General features: G+C 34.6%; 2 protein-coding genes across 2 annotated transcripts; both read left to right on the forward strand.

Annotated features, from left to right (window-relative positions):
* Positions 1–395: 395 nt before the first annotated feature.
* Positions 396–10,565, forward strand: LOC100746551 (sodium channel protein Nach-like). The gene is made up of 6 exons (XM_033323693.1): positions 396–595; positions 5,390–5,561; positions 6,237–6,382; positions 7,325–7,457; positions 8,162–8,444; positions 10,408–10,565. The coding sequence occupies exons 1-6, from the start codon at positions 396–398 to the stop codon at positions 10,563–10,565; spliced, it is 1,092 nt and encodes a 363-aa protein (XP_033179584.1).
* Positions 10,566–10,700: 135 nt separating this feature from the next.
* On the forward strand, positions 10,701–14,964 carry LOC117152326 (sodium channel protein Nach-like). The gene is made up of 3 exons (XM_033323690.1): positions 10,701–10,866; positions 10,932–11,038; positions 14,247–14,964. Exons 1-3 carry the CDS (start codon positions 10,748–10,750, stop codon positions 14,459–14,461), a joined length of 441 nt encoding a protein of 146 aa, XP_033179581.1. The 5' UTR covers positions 10,701–10,747; the 3' UTR covers positions 14,462–14,964.
* Positions 14,965–18,499: the final 3,535 nt, after the last annotated feature.

Genomic DNA, 18,499 nt, shown 5'->3' on the forward strand with positions numbered 1-18,499 from the left:
TCGCCATGCAAATACCGAAAGCGAATGGCTAGACGTATAATTGTATCGAACATAACGTGATTTCGAGTTTCAACATTTTTCTCTTGATTACGAAATTTGGATTTCCATATTCCACACCTCTTTATACGTTTTATTTCAGATCCTTTCGTACACGGTTATTCGCCTCTCTTTTCATGGGATTTCGTTAAATTTCATTTTTCGTTAAACGTTATTATTATTACGGAGAGCGACTCGCGCGTTTCGAATTATTGCGTTCATTGGAATCCGTAATTTCACTTGGCCGTGTTTTCGTTTATAAATCCACGATGGCCGACGCGATATTAAAAATACGACGAGCACAGTGTTATCCGTGATCAGGAAGTTTTTCCAGAATTGACTGTAACGACGAGAGCAAAATGAAAGTTTGGTACGAGGGTAAACCTAAATATAAGAAGGAATTCGAGGTTCCACTCGATTGGCTGTTAGAGACGCGTACGACTCGGTCCAGATCTCGTTTCACGCGAACGCTGATGAAATACTCTAAGCTGTACTGCAAGTACACGAAGTTGGCTGGATTCAGGTACTTCGTGGATTCGGAAGCAACGTGGTTCGACAGGTAATTTAGACGCAGGTGCACGCACCGATGGATTTCCACGCGAAACGCAACGAATTTCAAATAAACCGTGTTGACGATGAAACAATTTCGACGCTTATACAGATACTGTATACAGCTGTTTCCAAAGGTTGCGGGTACAGTATAGAATGTAGCACTAATGAAAATAAGCAAAAATCTTAACTCTCGTTTAGTATTGTTAAATTGTTTAGCACTTTGACTGCCACGTTGGTCATATATGACCGGCCACGGTGGTCATTGGTGACCGGAGCGCTTGAACTTCTTGCAATTGTAAAAATTGAATGAAAATTGACAGTTAGGGCATTTTGAATATAACTGATATTTATTTATTTATTTATTATTGCTTAGTCCGTGCCTTTCGGCTTTGGACAAACTTTCGATTTTACATCTCTTATGTCCATTTTTCTTCTTATATGTCTACCTCCCCTCTTTTCCACTTTATTCTATTGCACTCAATATAACTGATAAATAGAAGATATTTTGAAATAAAAAGTGTCCCATTGAACAATTAAACATTTTTATTAGAACATCAATAAAAAAAAAAGAGAACAAATCTTGCATCTAACGGTGCACTGTGTTAAAACACCTTAAACATTAATACAATCTGCACAATAGGTGGTCACCTTTTTGGTCCGATTTAACTGTCCAATTTAACTGTTTAACATTTTTTTATAGCACTCTCTGCAAAATTTTCGTGCCAGGTACGCTTGCCCTTCTTTCTTCTGCATTTCGTGTCGCAATCTTTGTCGAACAAGTATATTTGACGGCTCTGGTGAATGGCACTGTGTAAGCTGCATTGCGAGTGTCATTCTAAAATCTGTTACCTTGATTTTTGTGTTTATTGCTTGTTTATAGAGTATCATCGCGTTTGAAATTGATGTATTTAGCAATAACTCTAAAGCTAATTTTATATACCACTTGAGGGTTCTTCTGTGGTGTAGAATATGCTATCATTTGATCCGATAAATCTACAGCACCTTTTCCTCTGTTGTGATCTACCACTACCATTGGTTTATCACAAACATCATTTTTTTGCGGATCTGTACCATTTCAGCCGAATGTTTCGTCGAAATCATAACAATGTCACGCTTGTCTCTTCATCTTACTATTATATATAGAATGAGCAAATACTGTTTACTAATATCTTCTACACGTTTCAACAGTATATTCTGGACGTTTTGCTTGCGACGAAATAACAAATGCGAATGGTTTGTTGAAATAAACGAAGCCTTGTTATAATATGTCGCTATCAACTGTTACTATCAATTGTTACCAAGGCGCCACGGTGATCACCCGTGGCCATCAATAAGATAAACGGTCCATTGGGGAAGAATGTTGTCTTACATCGTCAATTTAATATTATTTGAATAATAAAAATACTCCCGTGGCGTCCTGGGCGAAACATGTGATTTTGACGTGGCAGTCAAAATGTTAATTAGTTGTTTCTATCTATTTGTTGTTAGCTATCTATTGTCTTAGATTGTCATTTGGAATACCTTATTGCACTACTTTATTCTATTACTAGATTAATTCGTTCAATCTTAAAATAGACTTCGTGTTAACCTAAATTAAACTTTAAACTAAACTACTGCTATCATCGGTGATTCCGTTCTAATAATTCAGGATTGACAAATCTTTAGAGCCATATTTGTTCAAACATATCTGTTTCATGTAATGAGTACTACATGCCGCATGCTACATTTTTTGAAACAGCCTGTGTACTGCCGCATCGTAACGTTCGACGAAAGCCTATTCCACGATGTAAATATTTAGAATTTACGACGGGGTGGAGAGAAAACTTGTTAACTGAAATTCGCGCGGTTGCACGCGGAAAAATTCATCCGATCGAATTTTCCGGGACGATATTTTCAGAACGCTATGGTTCCTGGTATACGCGGTCACGGTGCCTGCTATGGTTTGCACGATTTATTACGGGTATCTCGAATTTATGGAGAATCCACTGTTCACTAGCGTTGAAACGGAATACTTTCCCACATACAAATTAAATTTCCCAGGTAAATTAAACATGCTTTTGTATATCTAGCTGTGCTATTGTCTAAAAATAGGACCGAGTAATTTTTTACGAGACGAGCTGGATACTTCAATATCGAAAGATCGTTTATTCCAACTACTTCGAAAATTGCTGCAGTTTCTTCAGAAGTAAAATGAACGTCCAGCTAAAATGCCTGAAAGCTTTCCAAAGTTACTATCTGGCTGAAATTGTTTGGAACCTTTATTCTTACTGCAAGAGCATTTTCTCTTTATTTAACTCTACTAAAGTCCATTGTCGTGTCAATATTTTATTAGTCAGTTTATTCTGTAGTTCTATTTATTCTGTCGATGAATTCTATTTTTGTTAAACTAATTTCTTTTCCTGAAATCATGCAAATTTTTGTTTGCGTTTGATTTAGTCACATTTTTATGTATCCTTTTTCATTACTTGGTCCTTATTTATAATTTCTCTTATTGTGTGTATACATATATATGTATGTATAATAAGCATGGATTATTATACATACATATGTTATTAAAGAAATCATAAAGCAAGGAATTTTCAATCTCGATTTTTCGAGAACGATTTCATACAAATTGTTTTTTTTTAAGGCATAGCGATCTGCAGCATCAATCGAATAAGTCGTCGATCGGCGATGGAGTTGGCAAACGAAATGTGAGCACCGTCTAGCATTAAATAAACACAAGTGTCATTGACGAAGGGGTGAAACGCAGCCGCGGAGGAAGTAGAATGCAATCGAGCGCAGGGCGGTTAGGTTCATTGGACACCCCGTAGCACCGAATGGCGCTGCACGAATAATTTCAATTGCGGCCGAAGCTGCGGCTTCGCGTTTAGAATTGCCTTTCGTTCATAAACGAATTCCACCGCTATTTTCCTGCATTCCCGAAAATTCTATTTCGTACAAAGCCGCTGTTACGTATTCGTTCCAAACGAGGAAAATTCACCGAGGAGTTTCAGCATCAGCGTTATGAGGAAACTTATGAGCAAACGTTAGGAGTTTGACTGTATAATAGCCAAAATCAAGTTTCAACTTTCGAATTTGTAACTTTGTTGTAAAACGAAAACAGAGAAAATATTTCTGTAGGGTATAACGTTTAAAGTAGCACCAGATGCTTATATAATAGAACTACATATATAAAAATACAGGGATGTACGTACAATATGTAGCATATTGTCGTGCAGAGCAATTCGTAACATGCCCAGTTCTGCATATTTATTATTCATCATGAAATATTGAGAATGGATATTTGTCAACTGCTTGTTTAAGCATGACCTATAAGCACTGTCAGAGAAATATGATGCAATGTATTTATTATTTTGAACAATACATTATCAACAGCATATTAATATTCCTTTTTTATATGTAAATTTATATGTAGATTGTAATAAATAGCGAATGGTACAGACTAGATATCCTTATCAAATTCTCTACAAATTTGAAAAAAATCTCATTCTTTATCCAAACATAAGTTTCAAGGATTAAAAACAATTAGGTTATCGATTTCGGTTATTAAATGTGTCATATAAAATCTTTATTCCAAGTAACTGCTATAAAAATTCCACACTGGTTTTTCTATCGCGCCTAAATTAATTTCTTAAGTCTGTATCGTTTCCTAGATTTGATTCTTGTATCGATTTCGCATTCATTGCGATCTTATGTTCCAATAGAAACAGTCTAGTATCTACTTTTTATTATTTACTTTTATTTTTCAGCTGCTTAGCGATATTGAATTATGCTATATTTAAATTTCAGTTTCAAAAATAATATAATGTTTTACAGAACAATTTAGACAAAGATTTATGCAGGATTTTACAAGGATAATCTGATCGCTATCAATATTTTTATTCATCAGTTTATATATTAATCTGTCGGATTAATTATTTTCATAATTGACAGTACAAAATATGGATGTCATGATTCACTTCTGTCTGAATTAGATTTCAAATTTTTCTCTCTGTAATGTAAACTTATGCTTCGTTCCAATATTTCTAGATCTATAATTTAAATACAAAGGGTACCGGTGATATATTTTTGCAAACACGTAACATTATTCCGCAGTTTTCGGATCATCGCGATAATATCGCGCCGCGCCGGTGTATTTAGAAAGTTGCTCGCGTTGATGGAAGGAAACGTTCATTAAAAGGGAACGCAAAAACGTGTCCCTAATTAGCTTCGAATTTGCAAAAACTGGCCATTAATATTCGGTTAGCGAGAATTATTTTAAATTTACTTTGAAAAAAATTCCCATTAATATGCAACGTATAGCGTCGTATTTCTCCTTCTCTAGAGCACGAGAGAGATGAACGACTAATTAATACTGAAATCGCAACTAACGTTGTTTCACTTAATCATGATTTATAACGACGAGGATAAATATTTAACCCGATCCGTGTAATTCTATCTGATGTAAATTTGCGACTAATTTCCATGGATACTTTGGCCGCTTGTCCGCGTATGTAACGTCGAGCTGTTAATTTTCATGAGACAGAATTTTTAATTTAATTTTTCACCGAAACGTTTCGGAGAACATCGATCGCCGACTGCCTTCTAACGAATACGTTTTATTATATTACATCGTTTACTCATTCACCTCGCGCAATTGACCAACCGTATCCATGGAAATTTGTCTGATCAATTTCAAAAATTGCATCTACATCTTCTTTCCCCGTGCTCCATATTTTACAAGAGTTTTACATAAACTTTTTATCAAAACCAGTGTTCCTTGTAATTTTGTTCAAAGTTCCATTTAATTAACATTCAGCTTCGCGGCGAATATCTCTGATTTACCCGTCGACGAGATTCTCAACATGATTTCGCAACTGGGCGATCTTTACGACTCGGAGTTCAAGCCGCAAAACCGGCTCTATCGAATCGACCAACTTCTCACTGTGTTTTACAATGGCTATTACAGCATCACCGACATAATGAAACGAGTGAGCTAAAATCAGAGTGTTTGCTATTCACTAGCTTTTTCATCTCATGTGCCTTTTCCTGATCGAACGTGATTTTGTTGAGATCGGTATTTTTGTTGTTTATCGTTCTGTATTCATGAAACACGCGATAAAAACTATAAACGTATCGCGCCACGAATCTATCGAATAATCTAATATCATATAAATTCAAATATCTATTCTTTCTAATTTACTTATAATTCTCAGAGAGGATTGATCGTAAAAATTCTACCAAATAAAAAAAAAAATCTATTCTTCCAACACGCTGTAATCCACGAACTTATCGAATGATTTAACATTATTCAAATTCCAATATTTCGTGTCATCTATTCTTTCAGCACGTAAACTACTGTATTAGGTGGTCCGAAAAGTTTCTTTCGTTTTATAAGGAAATAATGGATGCGCGATATTTTCCGTTTTATATTATTTTATCGAATTACATATGATCCATTTTGTTCTATCAAAATAAAGGTCACAATGTTCGACAGATTAGGTTTCATGTTTGTATAAAGATGCATCGTTGTAAAAGACGTGACTGTAAAAGAAAGACACTTTTTGGGCAACCTAATATTTTTCGCAATATTCTGTAACAGAGCTTTCATCTTTGATGAAATTTCTGTCTGCCGTTAACCAATGTCTACGTGACAAACGTTTCAGTTGACGCCACAATGTTCCTCCATGCTGTCGAAGTGTCGGTTTCATGACGAGGAACGGAACTATTCAGAGCTGTTCGCGTTCCGCAAGACGCAGGACGGCTTCTGTTGTACCTTCAATTACGCGACTAAAGGGGACGACACGCATTTGTGAGTTTCCAGACCACCTAAATTCTCTTTGCGTCCTGTCAATGAATCATTTATTCGGACAGCGCAGCGTCGCAAACCGCGTGCGAGAAATTTATTTTTCAGTACTCTCGACCGCGTTCATGCACAGATCCGCGTGTAAATTTCTGTTTCATGTCTCGTATGTGTTTTCACACTAGAACTACCGATAGTTAACGCGAAGCTATTTTTACCAAAACCAGTCAAAATGAAAAGACCAATGTCTTTAAAAAATACGTAATAACAGAATATTTTTATATTTATTGATTTATTACTTTCTTACGGAAGGAATTCCATGTTATGTAGTACATTTTTGGTATTATTAATCCATCTGGAACCATGATCTCTAAACGAGAGTTAACACATTTATAAAATTGTAGAACCAGTCGTTTTGACTGCTGTGGTATTTCTAATGTTAACATCTAGCGATCCAGCGATCGATCTGGAATTTTCCTGATAACTGATATCATCATATTGAATGATACGCAATACAAATTTTAAAAACGTGTGGCAAATTGTAGAAATCGAAGAAACTGGTTAATTGAGGTTCGACAAACAGATCGCAGGACCCTTTTACACTCTGACAAGTGCCAGTCGTTTTAAGTAGCCTTGATAGAAAATTATTTTGGGTTTGAATGCATAAAAACAAAATAAAATTCATTATATTATTCCTTTAGTTATCGTTCCGAAAGTCGTTACATCATTGCGGGAAAAAATATAACATGAAGTAGGAATTTTAAAATAAAATTGTAAAACCACTCAATTTGACTGGTGTGTGGTAGTTCTAGTGTTAACCTTGGTGCAATTTCCTTCCCATTTCTTTCTCGCTGCATGAAAATTATTTCGCGAGTAACAACCGCATTTCGTGCACGCGATTCACCATTTTTTCGTTGTGTCTTTGTGAATTTTCATCGATCATGTTCGCAGGAACCGCGAGGTCAGTCACCGAGTGGAATCGATGAAGGTGCAAAATTTGACCGAGAACGGCGGGCTGTCGGTATTGCTGGAACCGTTTCTGGACGATTACTTCTACCCTATTTTCCCGAGCGCCGGCTGGAAGGTAATTTTTCATCAGCCGAGTTGAAGCTAGCGCCTGCACGGAACGCTTACGGAATTTTTAATTCTATGGACGTGGCGTTTCTTCCTTGTGTTGCTCGTCTCGTTCAGATATTCTTCGAAACAGGCTGTTTAACATTCAGCTAAAAGCTTCGAATAATATCATCGTCGATGTATTCGTGCGCGACATTTAATGGATTATTAAAGTCAAATATTATCAAACTAGATCGACGGTGATCATAATGGTCAATTGCTTGTTGATCGGTCTTTTGCGTCAGATCGTACAACGATCTTCCACGAAATTCTGAATTAATATCACGTGCTGGTCGACAATTTTCGACGGATCGAAGACAGGTTTCGTCAGTTCCGAAATAATTTGGCGAAAATTCAACCAGAAATTAGGCAGAAACAAGTCTCGGTCGTGATCACGCCGCCAGAAATGTGGATCGTGGTAGCTTGTGAGGATTATCTCGCGCAACAGCCGAGGTTCAGTGCATTATGCAAATGCAGTTTCCTTCTTCTCTTGCTAGAAACGATTCGCTTACGACGTAAATATACCACGTGAATATTTCACTCGTCGCTGGTCGGTTTGACGCGATTATTTTATAATTATTCATAAACGTTGACATTTTCTACGACGAATGACGGACAGATAGCGGTATTTTTATTTTGTTTTGAAAAGCTAATGGGCAAATTTTACGCTATCAGGTGACGATCTTTAATCCGTACGATTATCCGGACATGACAAGTGGAGGCGTGATCGACTTTCTAGTCTCGCCCAGGGTGCACCGGAGCGTAGAGCTAGAGGCAATCATGTTTTACAGCATAAGAAGTATTATGTCGTATGCTCTGGAGAAACGCGATTGTGTATTCGAGGATGAAATGACTTCCCTTCGGATGTTTTACACTTACAGCGACTGCATCGTTGATTGCAAGACGCAAGATATGTGGAAAATCTGCAAATGTATACCTTTCTTTTTACCTAATCGAGGTAAGATTCGTAAGTAAATAAACGTGATATTGTGGATAAAAAAAAGGGTTGTACCTATAAGGCAATTTGAGTAAATAAGAAAGAAACTCTCATTACAGAATCAAGTGTTTCTTTTTCGAATAAGAAATAAGAATTTCGTCGATTTTCTATAAGAGCTCGATGTAACTAACCGTGACAATTTTTTCAGAAAATTTCTTTGAAATACAAAGCTTGAATTAGAGTATTGTTCAAGTACTTAGTAAGGGAAACAAACATTAAAATACCCACGCAGTTCTTGTTAAATATCATAATGTTATTAGGTCATTGTCCTAGGTATTTCCATCTCACATAGCTAAATTAGCTCACTTTTAAATTTGTATCTTTTATTATCATTAATCTCTACTATTCATTCATGCAGATTTCTTCAATTCCCGGATTCAATTTCCGGTTGGTAATACAGTGGTTATAAAAAATATTGGCATACTATTTTATTTATAGATGTGATTACAAAAATTTGATATACTCTGAAAGTAAGAAATAAAAATAATATGTTATAAAAAGAAAGAGTTTCATTTGAATATATATATGTATACACAAAATAGGACTATGGATATTAATTTAATGAAAGTAGGGTTTCTCTAATTTATTAAACTTAGGAGTCGTTACATGCTTATTACTAATTCTTCCCACAAGATTCCGTGAAACTGGCGCGTTCCAGAATTCTAATCCCTTAACCGAGAAAACAAGCAAGGCAAACGCAGGATCGTGCTTTCCCAGCAGCGCCGTTATTTCAGCGCGTAATGTTTTAAAAGCAGAGACAGGCGCGACAAGGTCGACACCGCGAGGCGTGAGAAACGTTGAAAGGGTCCTCCACCATTTCCTATTTTCACTTTCACTCTGCGTCGAAATGAACCGCGACGACGTAGACTGGCTGAGGCCTTTGCAAGACATTAACAGCACCCTGCCCTTTCTCCTGAGATTAGAAGCTACGAGACTCGGCCCATCTGCCGAGCAACCTTTTTTACCGGCGAGCTTCCCAACGACTTAAAGCATTAAAGCGGATCGTACGAAATGGGGTATTAAACGAAACGAAAGAAGATTGCTACAATTCTGTCGTAAATCCGACAATAGTTTCATATTGTTGCTCTCGTTCTTTGAAACGTTTAATGTTGCCATGTTGCTTATTAAAATAATAATACTCTTGGAACGAATGGAGCAAGCTAGAAAGTATTCTAAATGCTTCGCTGCTTCAATTTAATTTCAATTAAAGTCTCGCACCATTTGTTTTCCGACTCGTTAACGAGGTCTTCCCGAGATAGTTCAAAGTTGTTACAATTTCACCAACCAGAATGTGCATTCCCAAAGTTCAGGTAGTTCTAATATCACACCGTGAGAGAACTTTAAGCTTATCTTTGTTTTAAACCATTTCATTAGGTTCCGCGCTACGATATTCACGGCGTTTCTTGAATAATTCAGATCGAATCATTCTAGTATTTTTAATAGTATTATTAATATTCTTCTTATTCTACTTATTTTTCATATTTTTATTATTAGAACGTTTTTTAATATTATTATCTATAGTATTTTAGTATTATATTATTATTTAATTATTATGTTTATTTATTATTATTATATTTATATAAATATATTATTATATTTTTGTTCAAAGTAGTTTCGTCAAACAGGGTTGCGTGTAGTTTTGTATTTTGCAATTTTTAATGTCTTTAATCGTATTTCTTGAATAATTCCACACTACCAATAGCTGTATTTCCGATTTAGCGTATTCAGCGACTTTTATTTTAATATTTGCTCCCAAGTGTTTTTGTGAGGATTAGAAATTTTCTCATTTTGGTTATATTTAATTAAAGCTATTTTACGTAGGTTATTGTAGCACTTAATTATTGGTATTAATAATAATATTAAAAAAGTTAAATGCTCAAAATATTAAAAAGTTCCCTTTGATATTTGTTTTCTGTATTTTCAGAATCTAGAAGGGTCTGCAATTTGGAAGATGTGCCATGCTTGTCGCAACATAAATGTAAGCACCGTCGAAATTCTCGTGACGTCAATCATGTAACAGCGTTGAATTGTCCGGCCGAGTTATCATTGTGCCATGGTCTCTACACGAAATTGATTAATTAATGAACTTTCCATGATTAATTGTAACGCTACGAAATTCATCATTCCCTGTGTATTCTAACGATGATATGTATTTGATTATATTACAAGGATAAAACACAGTCTACAAGTTGATTGGTATTTAAATTACAGCTACGTGGTTTTCCGTGGTGCCACATGAAAATCTATATAATAGCAATGAAAATATGGATAAAACGAATACATTGTACTGCCATAATTGTTATCCTGAATGCAGCCATGTGAAGTATAATGCGAAGATGGCTATGTCTGGTTTGGAGTCTAATCAACACGTTGCCGAAGTTTTGTAAGTAAATATCTATTTAATGGCTCTATCATCTTGTAATAAACGGTATGATCTCAAATTCGAAGAACTGACGTGGAAATCAAGAATCAATCACTGCTGACGATATATTTTAACAACTTTGGTACGATCAAATTGAAGCAAGACGTGATTTATCGTTGGTATGAAGTTATGGGTGAGTGAAGTCTATATTAAAATTAAAGTATTTTTATAACAAATAGGAAAAGAGTGATTCTAGATGAGGAAATAACTTGAAAACGTAGAATAAAATTTGTCCTTACTTTAATTTGACGAAGCTTTATTTTAAAAAATGGAGATTAAATATTTTATTGATAAAAGTTAGCGCGTCTCGCTGTGAATTAATAGTTCTACTGGTACTTGTGTTGGTTATATTGTTGTGGAGAACAGAGAATGAATCCATAAATTTTACGCCAATATATAATGATATAATAAATTGTATGCAATAATAGAAACTTAATTTCAGAATGATTTATCATAATGAATTTGTATTTATTATTTATTACAGTTATTGTATAGAGTAGAACGAGAAATTTAACAATTTCTAAAATAATAAAGTTCATCGTGCATGAATATTTCGTATCACTCGGTGTTTTTAATTCTCCACCATAATAAACACAAACATAAACGTAGATTATTAATTCACAAGTCCCTTATAATTCAAAAAAATTCCTTACCAGGGGAATATTTAAAATGAATTTCCTTGGAAACAAAGCTTCATATGAAAAATTGTATTCTATATTTTCGACTTATTCGCACCTTTTTCCGCTTGTACCTCTATAATTTTTCTTCAATATAATCTTTCTCTATAAATTCTCTAAGTGAAATGAGCTAATATTTTCTTACGATTAATAATATACATTTCTATTTCGTTTATCTTTTATCGTTTCGAGTATTGTCCAAGCTCGAACATCGGTCATTTCAAATTCATCAAATTTCCAGCAGATCTCTCCTTTTCCATTTGCATTTAAATTTTTAGCTTAAAATGTTCGGTGCAGAATAAACATTCAAGGATAAAAAAAAAACGAGGTTAAGAGATTTCGATTAGCGACACTAGCATCACTGGAAACTTCCAGGGCAAAGTTCGAGAAACGAAAAAACAAAGATCACAAAATACAGACGATTTCATTGTGTAACGAAAGGTTCGTAGCGCAAGGTTTCTACGGGGGTGTAATCTGTTGGCCAGTGACTCGAAAGAAGGAAATAAAAACAGGGAAACAGCTACGAGTTGATCCATTGTGCTATGTACATACGCTCGTGGTTGCAAGTAATATAATGCACTCGGGATAAAGAACATACATTTTTCGTTAGGAAAATTCACTCGCTTTCTTCCTTTGCGTAACGGGATAGGAGAGGAAACGTTTTTTGTCCCATGATGCATGGTGACATAATATTACGTAGCTGTAACAAGGAAATATAAACACCTTTTCCACAAAGTAACGTGTAACGAAGTAACAAAGTAACGGTATTAAAAGTTTAATGGAAATTCAGTGTTAAACGTATATACACAAAGGGACTGAGAATTTTATTACTCGACTGTAGATATTAACGCATTTACAGAAAGGCAAAAGGTGTAAAACATAAAAACATACGAATCACTCAAAGAATGATATTATGGGTATGAAATAAATCTCTGCTTATTACGTTTCTTCAGTTGTATCAATGAAGATATGAATTTTATTGCAGTAGTACATAGAGAATTGGTTACATTTGTTTATAGCTATATTACAGATTAAAAAATACTTAAAATTGAAATAGCTTTGGTAATTAATTATTGGAAATAGGGGCGATCTCACAATCCAAAGCCCGACTTTAGTTTTCAAGTTATAAAGCAATTTCTGCTTTATACTATATATATTAGGTAACAATTTATTTTAGAAATTTTTTTTTGTGTAAACGACTTTTCCGTGACTTATGATTTTTCAGTAAGTATATGTATAATGATTTTATTTTATATATTTATTTACAATGATAGAACAGAAAACTGTAATTATTTAACTAAAACTACTTTTTAATATATTAATTGAGAATTGTGGATTTTAATGCGAACACTTAGATTACATTTAGAATTGATATCAAAATAGTTGCAGATTTATTGAATATGTGATTTACAAGATCTTCGACGATACACATTTGCACGCGTCTCAGCACTCTCTTTGTCTCACCACCTTCTATACCACACTATCAACGGAACAGTTGCATTCATCTGTTATACGAGACGCTGTGCATGCACATACTCCACAGACTCATACTCGTACATGTGTGTCACTACTACGCGGCTAATCTAGTGTAGCACACAAAATGATACATATCTCAATACAACTAATCAACTCCTAACGACTAACGACAACTCATAACTTACAGCTTACATCAACCAACAACAACAACAACAACAACAACCTCATTTCCCACCAAAGCGACCTTTTTTAACTGTTTTCGTACTCTCACAACACACGTTTTTATAGTCGTGTACGACCAAATATGGCCACGTTCGACTTTCAAGCGTTATTATACTTATCTATAATAAGTATTAACTTATTATAAATATTTAGCCATGTCACTGCGCCACGCCAGAAAAAATTACTGAAAATTCTCAATGCGAGAATTGATTGTAAATAATAATAAATAGAAAAAAAAACTTTCAAGCACCCACTTTTCTGAAGGGCCACGGACATGTCGCTGGGCCCAATGTGTTATGGGAATTTCCCATATCATCTGGCCCGCCAGCACTTTCACTTTCTATTTGCACTGTAATTCGTACTCCTTGCAAGTTCATCGATTTTTACATGATTATGTCACAATACTACATATGTGTTATATATATCAATCGATTCGTTGAATATTATTTGACGCAAACGTTGGCGACCGCCAAAATTAACACAGTATTAAAAATGATTATCTTATTGATCTATATAACAGTGTAGCCGTCTATTCAAGAATGAAGTGTAATCATAACTGAACTTAAATAAACGTTTCATGTTTGTGCGTTTCATAAATTGCACTTCAACAAGATATATCGAAGGATTGAGAATTTTGTTATTAAATTATTTACAGTTCTGCATTTATAGAAATCCTAAAAGTGTAAAAATACATAAAAATGTGCAAAAAAATATTCATTGATAGATGAAACAAATCTCTCAGGCTTTGTTTCTTTATTTGCTTTATAAAAATGTAAATTTGCATATGCCTTGATACTTTATTTATTACATGATGTAATGAGGATGATAATAATGCAAAATACTTCAGAACCTCTACCTCCTTCTGAAAATATTCTTCCTTTTTTTCTGTCCTCTCTTCTTAATGTATCCTAATTCGGTTCTAGGTGGTCGAGGAAGTAATTTAACCGTTCGATCGACGTTTTGCAGGTGAAGCTAGCGGTATTTGCGGCATCTTCGTCGGTTTCAGCCTGATCGTGGTCGTCGAGTTCGCTTATTTCGTCGGGCTGTTCGTACTCGAGCTTTTAAAGGGACCAACTCCGACCGATGGAAAATGGGCCGAGAGCGAACAAACGCCAATACAGTCAATTTATTGGGGCGAGTTGTATTCGTACGCGAGAACGACAAAGAATCAACGTGATTGAGCTCGTCGTAAATATTAGCACGTTTCACGATTTCAACGTTCGTTTGAGTAATGTAGTTCAATTTCATCTTATTTTTGCACCTCTGCTTCTTAAATTTCGATAAAATCACAAGATATCTTATAATAGAAATCTGAAAATCAGCTTCGTTAAAATTAATTGTATCTTCACTTTTGTAAACTTTGTTTTTTCTTGTGTATTTTGCTAGTTTTCATTATATTTACTTCTTGTAGTATTACCGTTATTGTGGTATATAGTACAGCAGTATATTATTGTAGTATTTCGTAATGAATCTTTGTGGTGTTGTTCCTGACCCCATTGTTATCGTTACTTCTGAAATCGTAGTGTTCTTTGTAAATTGCTAGAACTTCCCCTTTCGGTGTCTTAACCCTGTTTTGTCATCGTTGAAATTCCTCCTCCTCCTGCCACGCCGCTCCTTTTACTCTTGAAATTCTTTTTAGCGTTTGCCTTCCACTGCACATTTTATTGGAGTAATTCTTCATTCCTTAGACAACTGGATTCCGTCACTACTCGAGTTCTTCTTTTCGGCTGATAGCATTGTTTCTCCGAATGTACAGTCTTATACTAAGTCTCAATTCCATCACGATAGAGCGATGTACTTTGGGAAGATATCGTCGGAGCGAGAGATTATTTTCTATTATTGATAAAAGACAGGCATTGGCCACAGAAATAGTTAAAACGAAAAGCAGTAGTCTCATAAATACTTTATAATAATCAGACAATTGTTAAAAAATAATTTCTACGAAAATGAATAATTATTAGTGGGCATTATTCATTAACCAACAACGTGGCGTGTGATAGAGAGTAGAATCCACAATTTATTTGTACAGATTAATAACGGTACAATTTTGGGGATTTAAATGATTTTTGATGAAAAATATTGATAAAAAAAGATATTGTTTCTCCCCTTCATTATGTATTTTTTTGCATTTCATTCATTTTAATTTCTTTGGCATTAGCTTTGTACTTTAGCTTTGCATTAATTTAACAATTCCTTAGTACCATATCTAAAAATCACCAAAAATGGAATACTATCTGTTGAAGTAATTACTTCAAGAAAAACTCTACATCTTTATTTTTGTATATCTGTGGCTTGGAGACCGCTGTTACGCAGAAAATAGAATTTAGTGAAACAAAAATATTCTAAATAAGAAGAGGTCCATATTATTGTGCCCCTGAATATAAATTATGTTTTGGGTTACAAGGTCTAGAAACAAAGGAGCTAATAAATAGATTTCTATTTATGTTTCTTGTAGCCTTTAGCTAGAGCTACAAGATTAACTTTTTTGGTAATATCAATAAATATATGAACGTGTTCCCTATCGATTCTATTGTATTGTAACACGCTAAAAGTGAGGATCTGGATCAGCATAAACTTATATATTATACTTATACCTTTATTTATTTCAAGATATTTTTCTATTACAAATTCTATCAGTCAACCTCAACACTATCGAAAACAGAAAATATTCTATAAGCTACTTCATATATCCACCTTCAACCTCGGGAAGAATTAAAATAAAGACATATATTTCCTGGAGGAATTAGCGATTCTTCTGGTTTCTTGCTCCCGGGACTTAGCAAAGGGCAATCTAGCACTCTACAAGGGAATACTGCGCGCTGTAAGCTTGCAAGCTTTCTAACGAGCCTTTGCTACAGGTTCGTTTAAAGCCTTAAAGCTGATCTCATCAAGCGTGGCGCAGAGACGAATGAGAGATACGCTATAGGTTTCAGTCACATATACGCATATGCACATACATTTCTAATATTAATATATGTGCAATATAATTCCGAATGTTTCCTCATTATTAATTGTATTGGAGTTGCAAGGAAGAGAAAGAAATTCGATCAAATTAATTATCATCGATTGCGATAGACGCGTGATACTATCAGTCAGTGAGAAGAAGTATATCAAATAGAATATTCAATGCATAAGATAAAAAAATTAATATTTGTAAAAAATGATACCCGTCTGTACAAAACTAAAAAAATAAAGGAAAGACAATATGTATGTTTCACTCAGAAATATGAGATAATTACACATTCGGATATTTTAAAGCAGTTAACTGATACAGTTACCGAATTTAGATAAGTAACCTTTAACCCTTTGCACTCCTATGCCGAGTGTGACTCGACATCAGTTTTTATCTCAGGAGCTGCTTTGTCGTGTCCCACTCGACATTCTTTCAGTCCCACCTTTTTTTTGTAAAACGTGCGAAAAAAAACCAGGATTGCATCCTGGAAATTGTTTCAAGATATATCATACACTCAAAAATTACAAAATACAACAATAGTGTGAATAAAACTGCTATTTAAGTAAATTTCTTTCTTCCTTTATTTATTTAAATTGTCTTATTTTTTAGTTAGAATAAATTTCAAATAAAACACTTAAAAGCGTTGCGAGCTGCTGCTAACGAAATTGAAATAAAATTCCGAGTTCAAAGGGTTGAAAATACCGCAGTCGGTTACCCGCACTGATTAAAAATTGTCACAATGACGATTAAACTCTAGAAATACTATGGCTGTCTGATACAGCATTCTCTTACTGAATTCAACGATTTAGGTACATGAACTTTTTTACCAGTTATCTTCTGTATCTTCCGTTATTTTATATTTTCAATATCCTTTCAATATATAACGTACAACACTCCGGGGATGGGCACGAATCGATTGAGATCTGTACGGTTGGAATCGGTTAAGCCGTTTTCAAATTACAGTAGCACAAACGCACCTATACACATACATACATTAAGGCCAAGCACAATACCTTGCTTCTAGCGTGGTTCGGTAAATATTAATATGAATATCTCATATACATGTTTATTGATGATACCTAATGTTTAAATCATACAATTAATTGCATGAAAAATTACTAAAACGATCGAAACATAAAATTGATGTTTTTACGATTGGCGCATATTATTATTATAACAAGCGTCAACGATATTCGCCATTGGTATAATTCCATGATTCGAAATGACGTGAAAATACTGTTTGTCGATAATGTTAAAAGTGGATGGATGGTCTGCGACAATGAATGGGATCGGAACAATGTTTTATTCAATATACTGCACTTCGTGTAAACAACTTTACTGCTGTCTCTTTAATTAAAGAAATTAAATTTGTATCAACCATTACTATTAATCATTTTCGAGGATTGGATAATAATCGAAAGAATTAAATTACATTTTTAAGACCGGGATTGGGATCAAGATCGGATTATGGACAAGATATTCCTCATTAAATATAAAATGAAATAATCAGAAACATATTTCAAAATAGAAATAACACAATAATAATTTATAAACAATTAAATAATTTAATAATTAAATAACCAATTTTGCCGTATCAAGACCATTCTTTGTTCGCGTTAAAAAAACGCAAATTAATCGTGTTCGATTGCAATGAAAGCCTGTACAATAATATATTTCACAGGTTAAAATTTCGAACTATACACACGTTGGATGCTGTCATTTGTACTATTGCAAGTAGCTTTATTCGAGTCGTCGTTATGAAACTCGATCATTCGAATGTGCTTGAGGTTTCGAGATGATCGACTTGCATCGGCCAGCACAGACGAAGATGAAATTCAGCGTGAATAAGCGATCCAGCCGAGTGAATTATTGCCGGCGTTCCAAAAGCCTGGTTGCTCCTTTGTGGAAATAGATATTGATATCCCTTAATTGTTGCTCCACTATCATAATAGATTTCCTTTCAAGAAACCGTCGTGAAAGGAAACATCTGAACGTTTTCATGGTTCTAACCAATCTCTTTCTCGAATAATTATGTTTTACTTTCCTGAATAACCACTCGGTTCTCATCTGTTACTCGATTATCCTGTTTCAGTAATGCACCATTACGAGCTTTCAGAAAAGACGTCAGTCATTACAATTCCCCAGAGAATAAACTCAGTTTCATGTCAGATTATCCTTTCGCGATTTACACCATTTACATTGGAGAACGCCACGAAATGTTCCAGTTCGTAACAGATTGGTCGAACAATAACCCTTTGCACTCCTA

Source organism: Bombus impatiens, unplaced genomic scaffold (genome assembly GCF_000188095.3).
Source record: "Bombus impatiens unplaced genomic scaffold, BIMP_2.2 scf_1108, whole genome shotgun sequence".
NCBI lineage: Eukaryota > Metazoa > Arthropoda > Insecta > Hymenoptera > Apidae > Bombus > Bombus impatiens.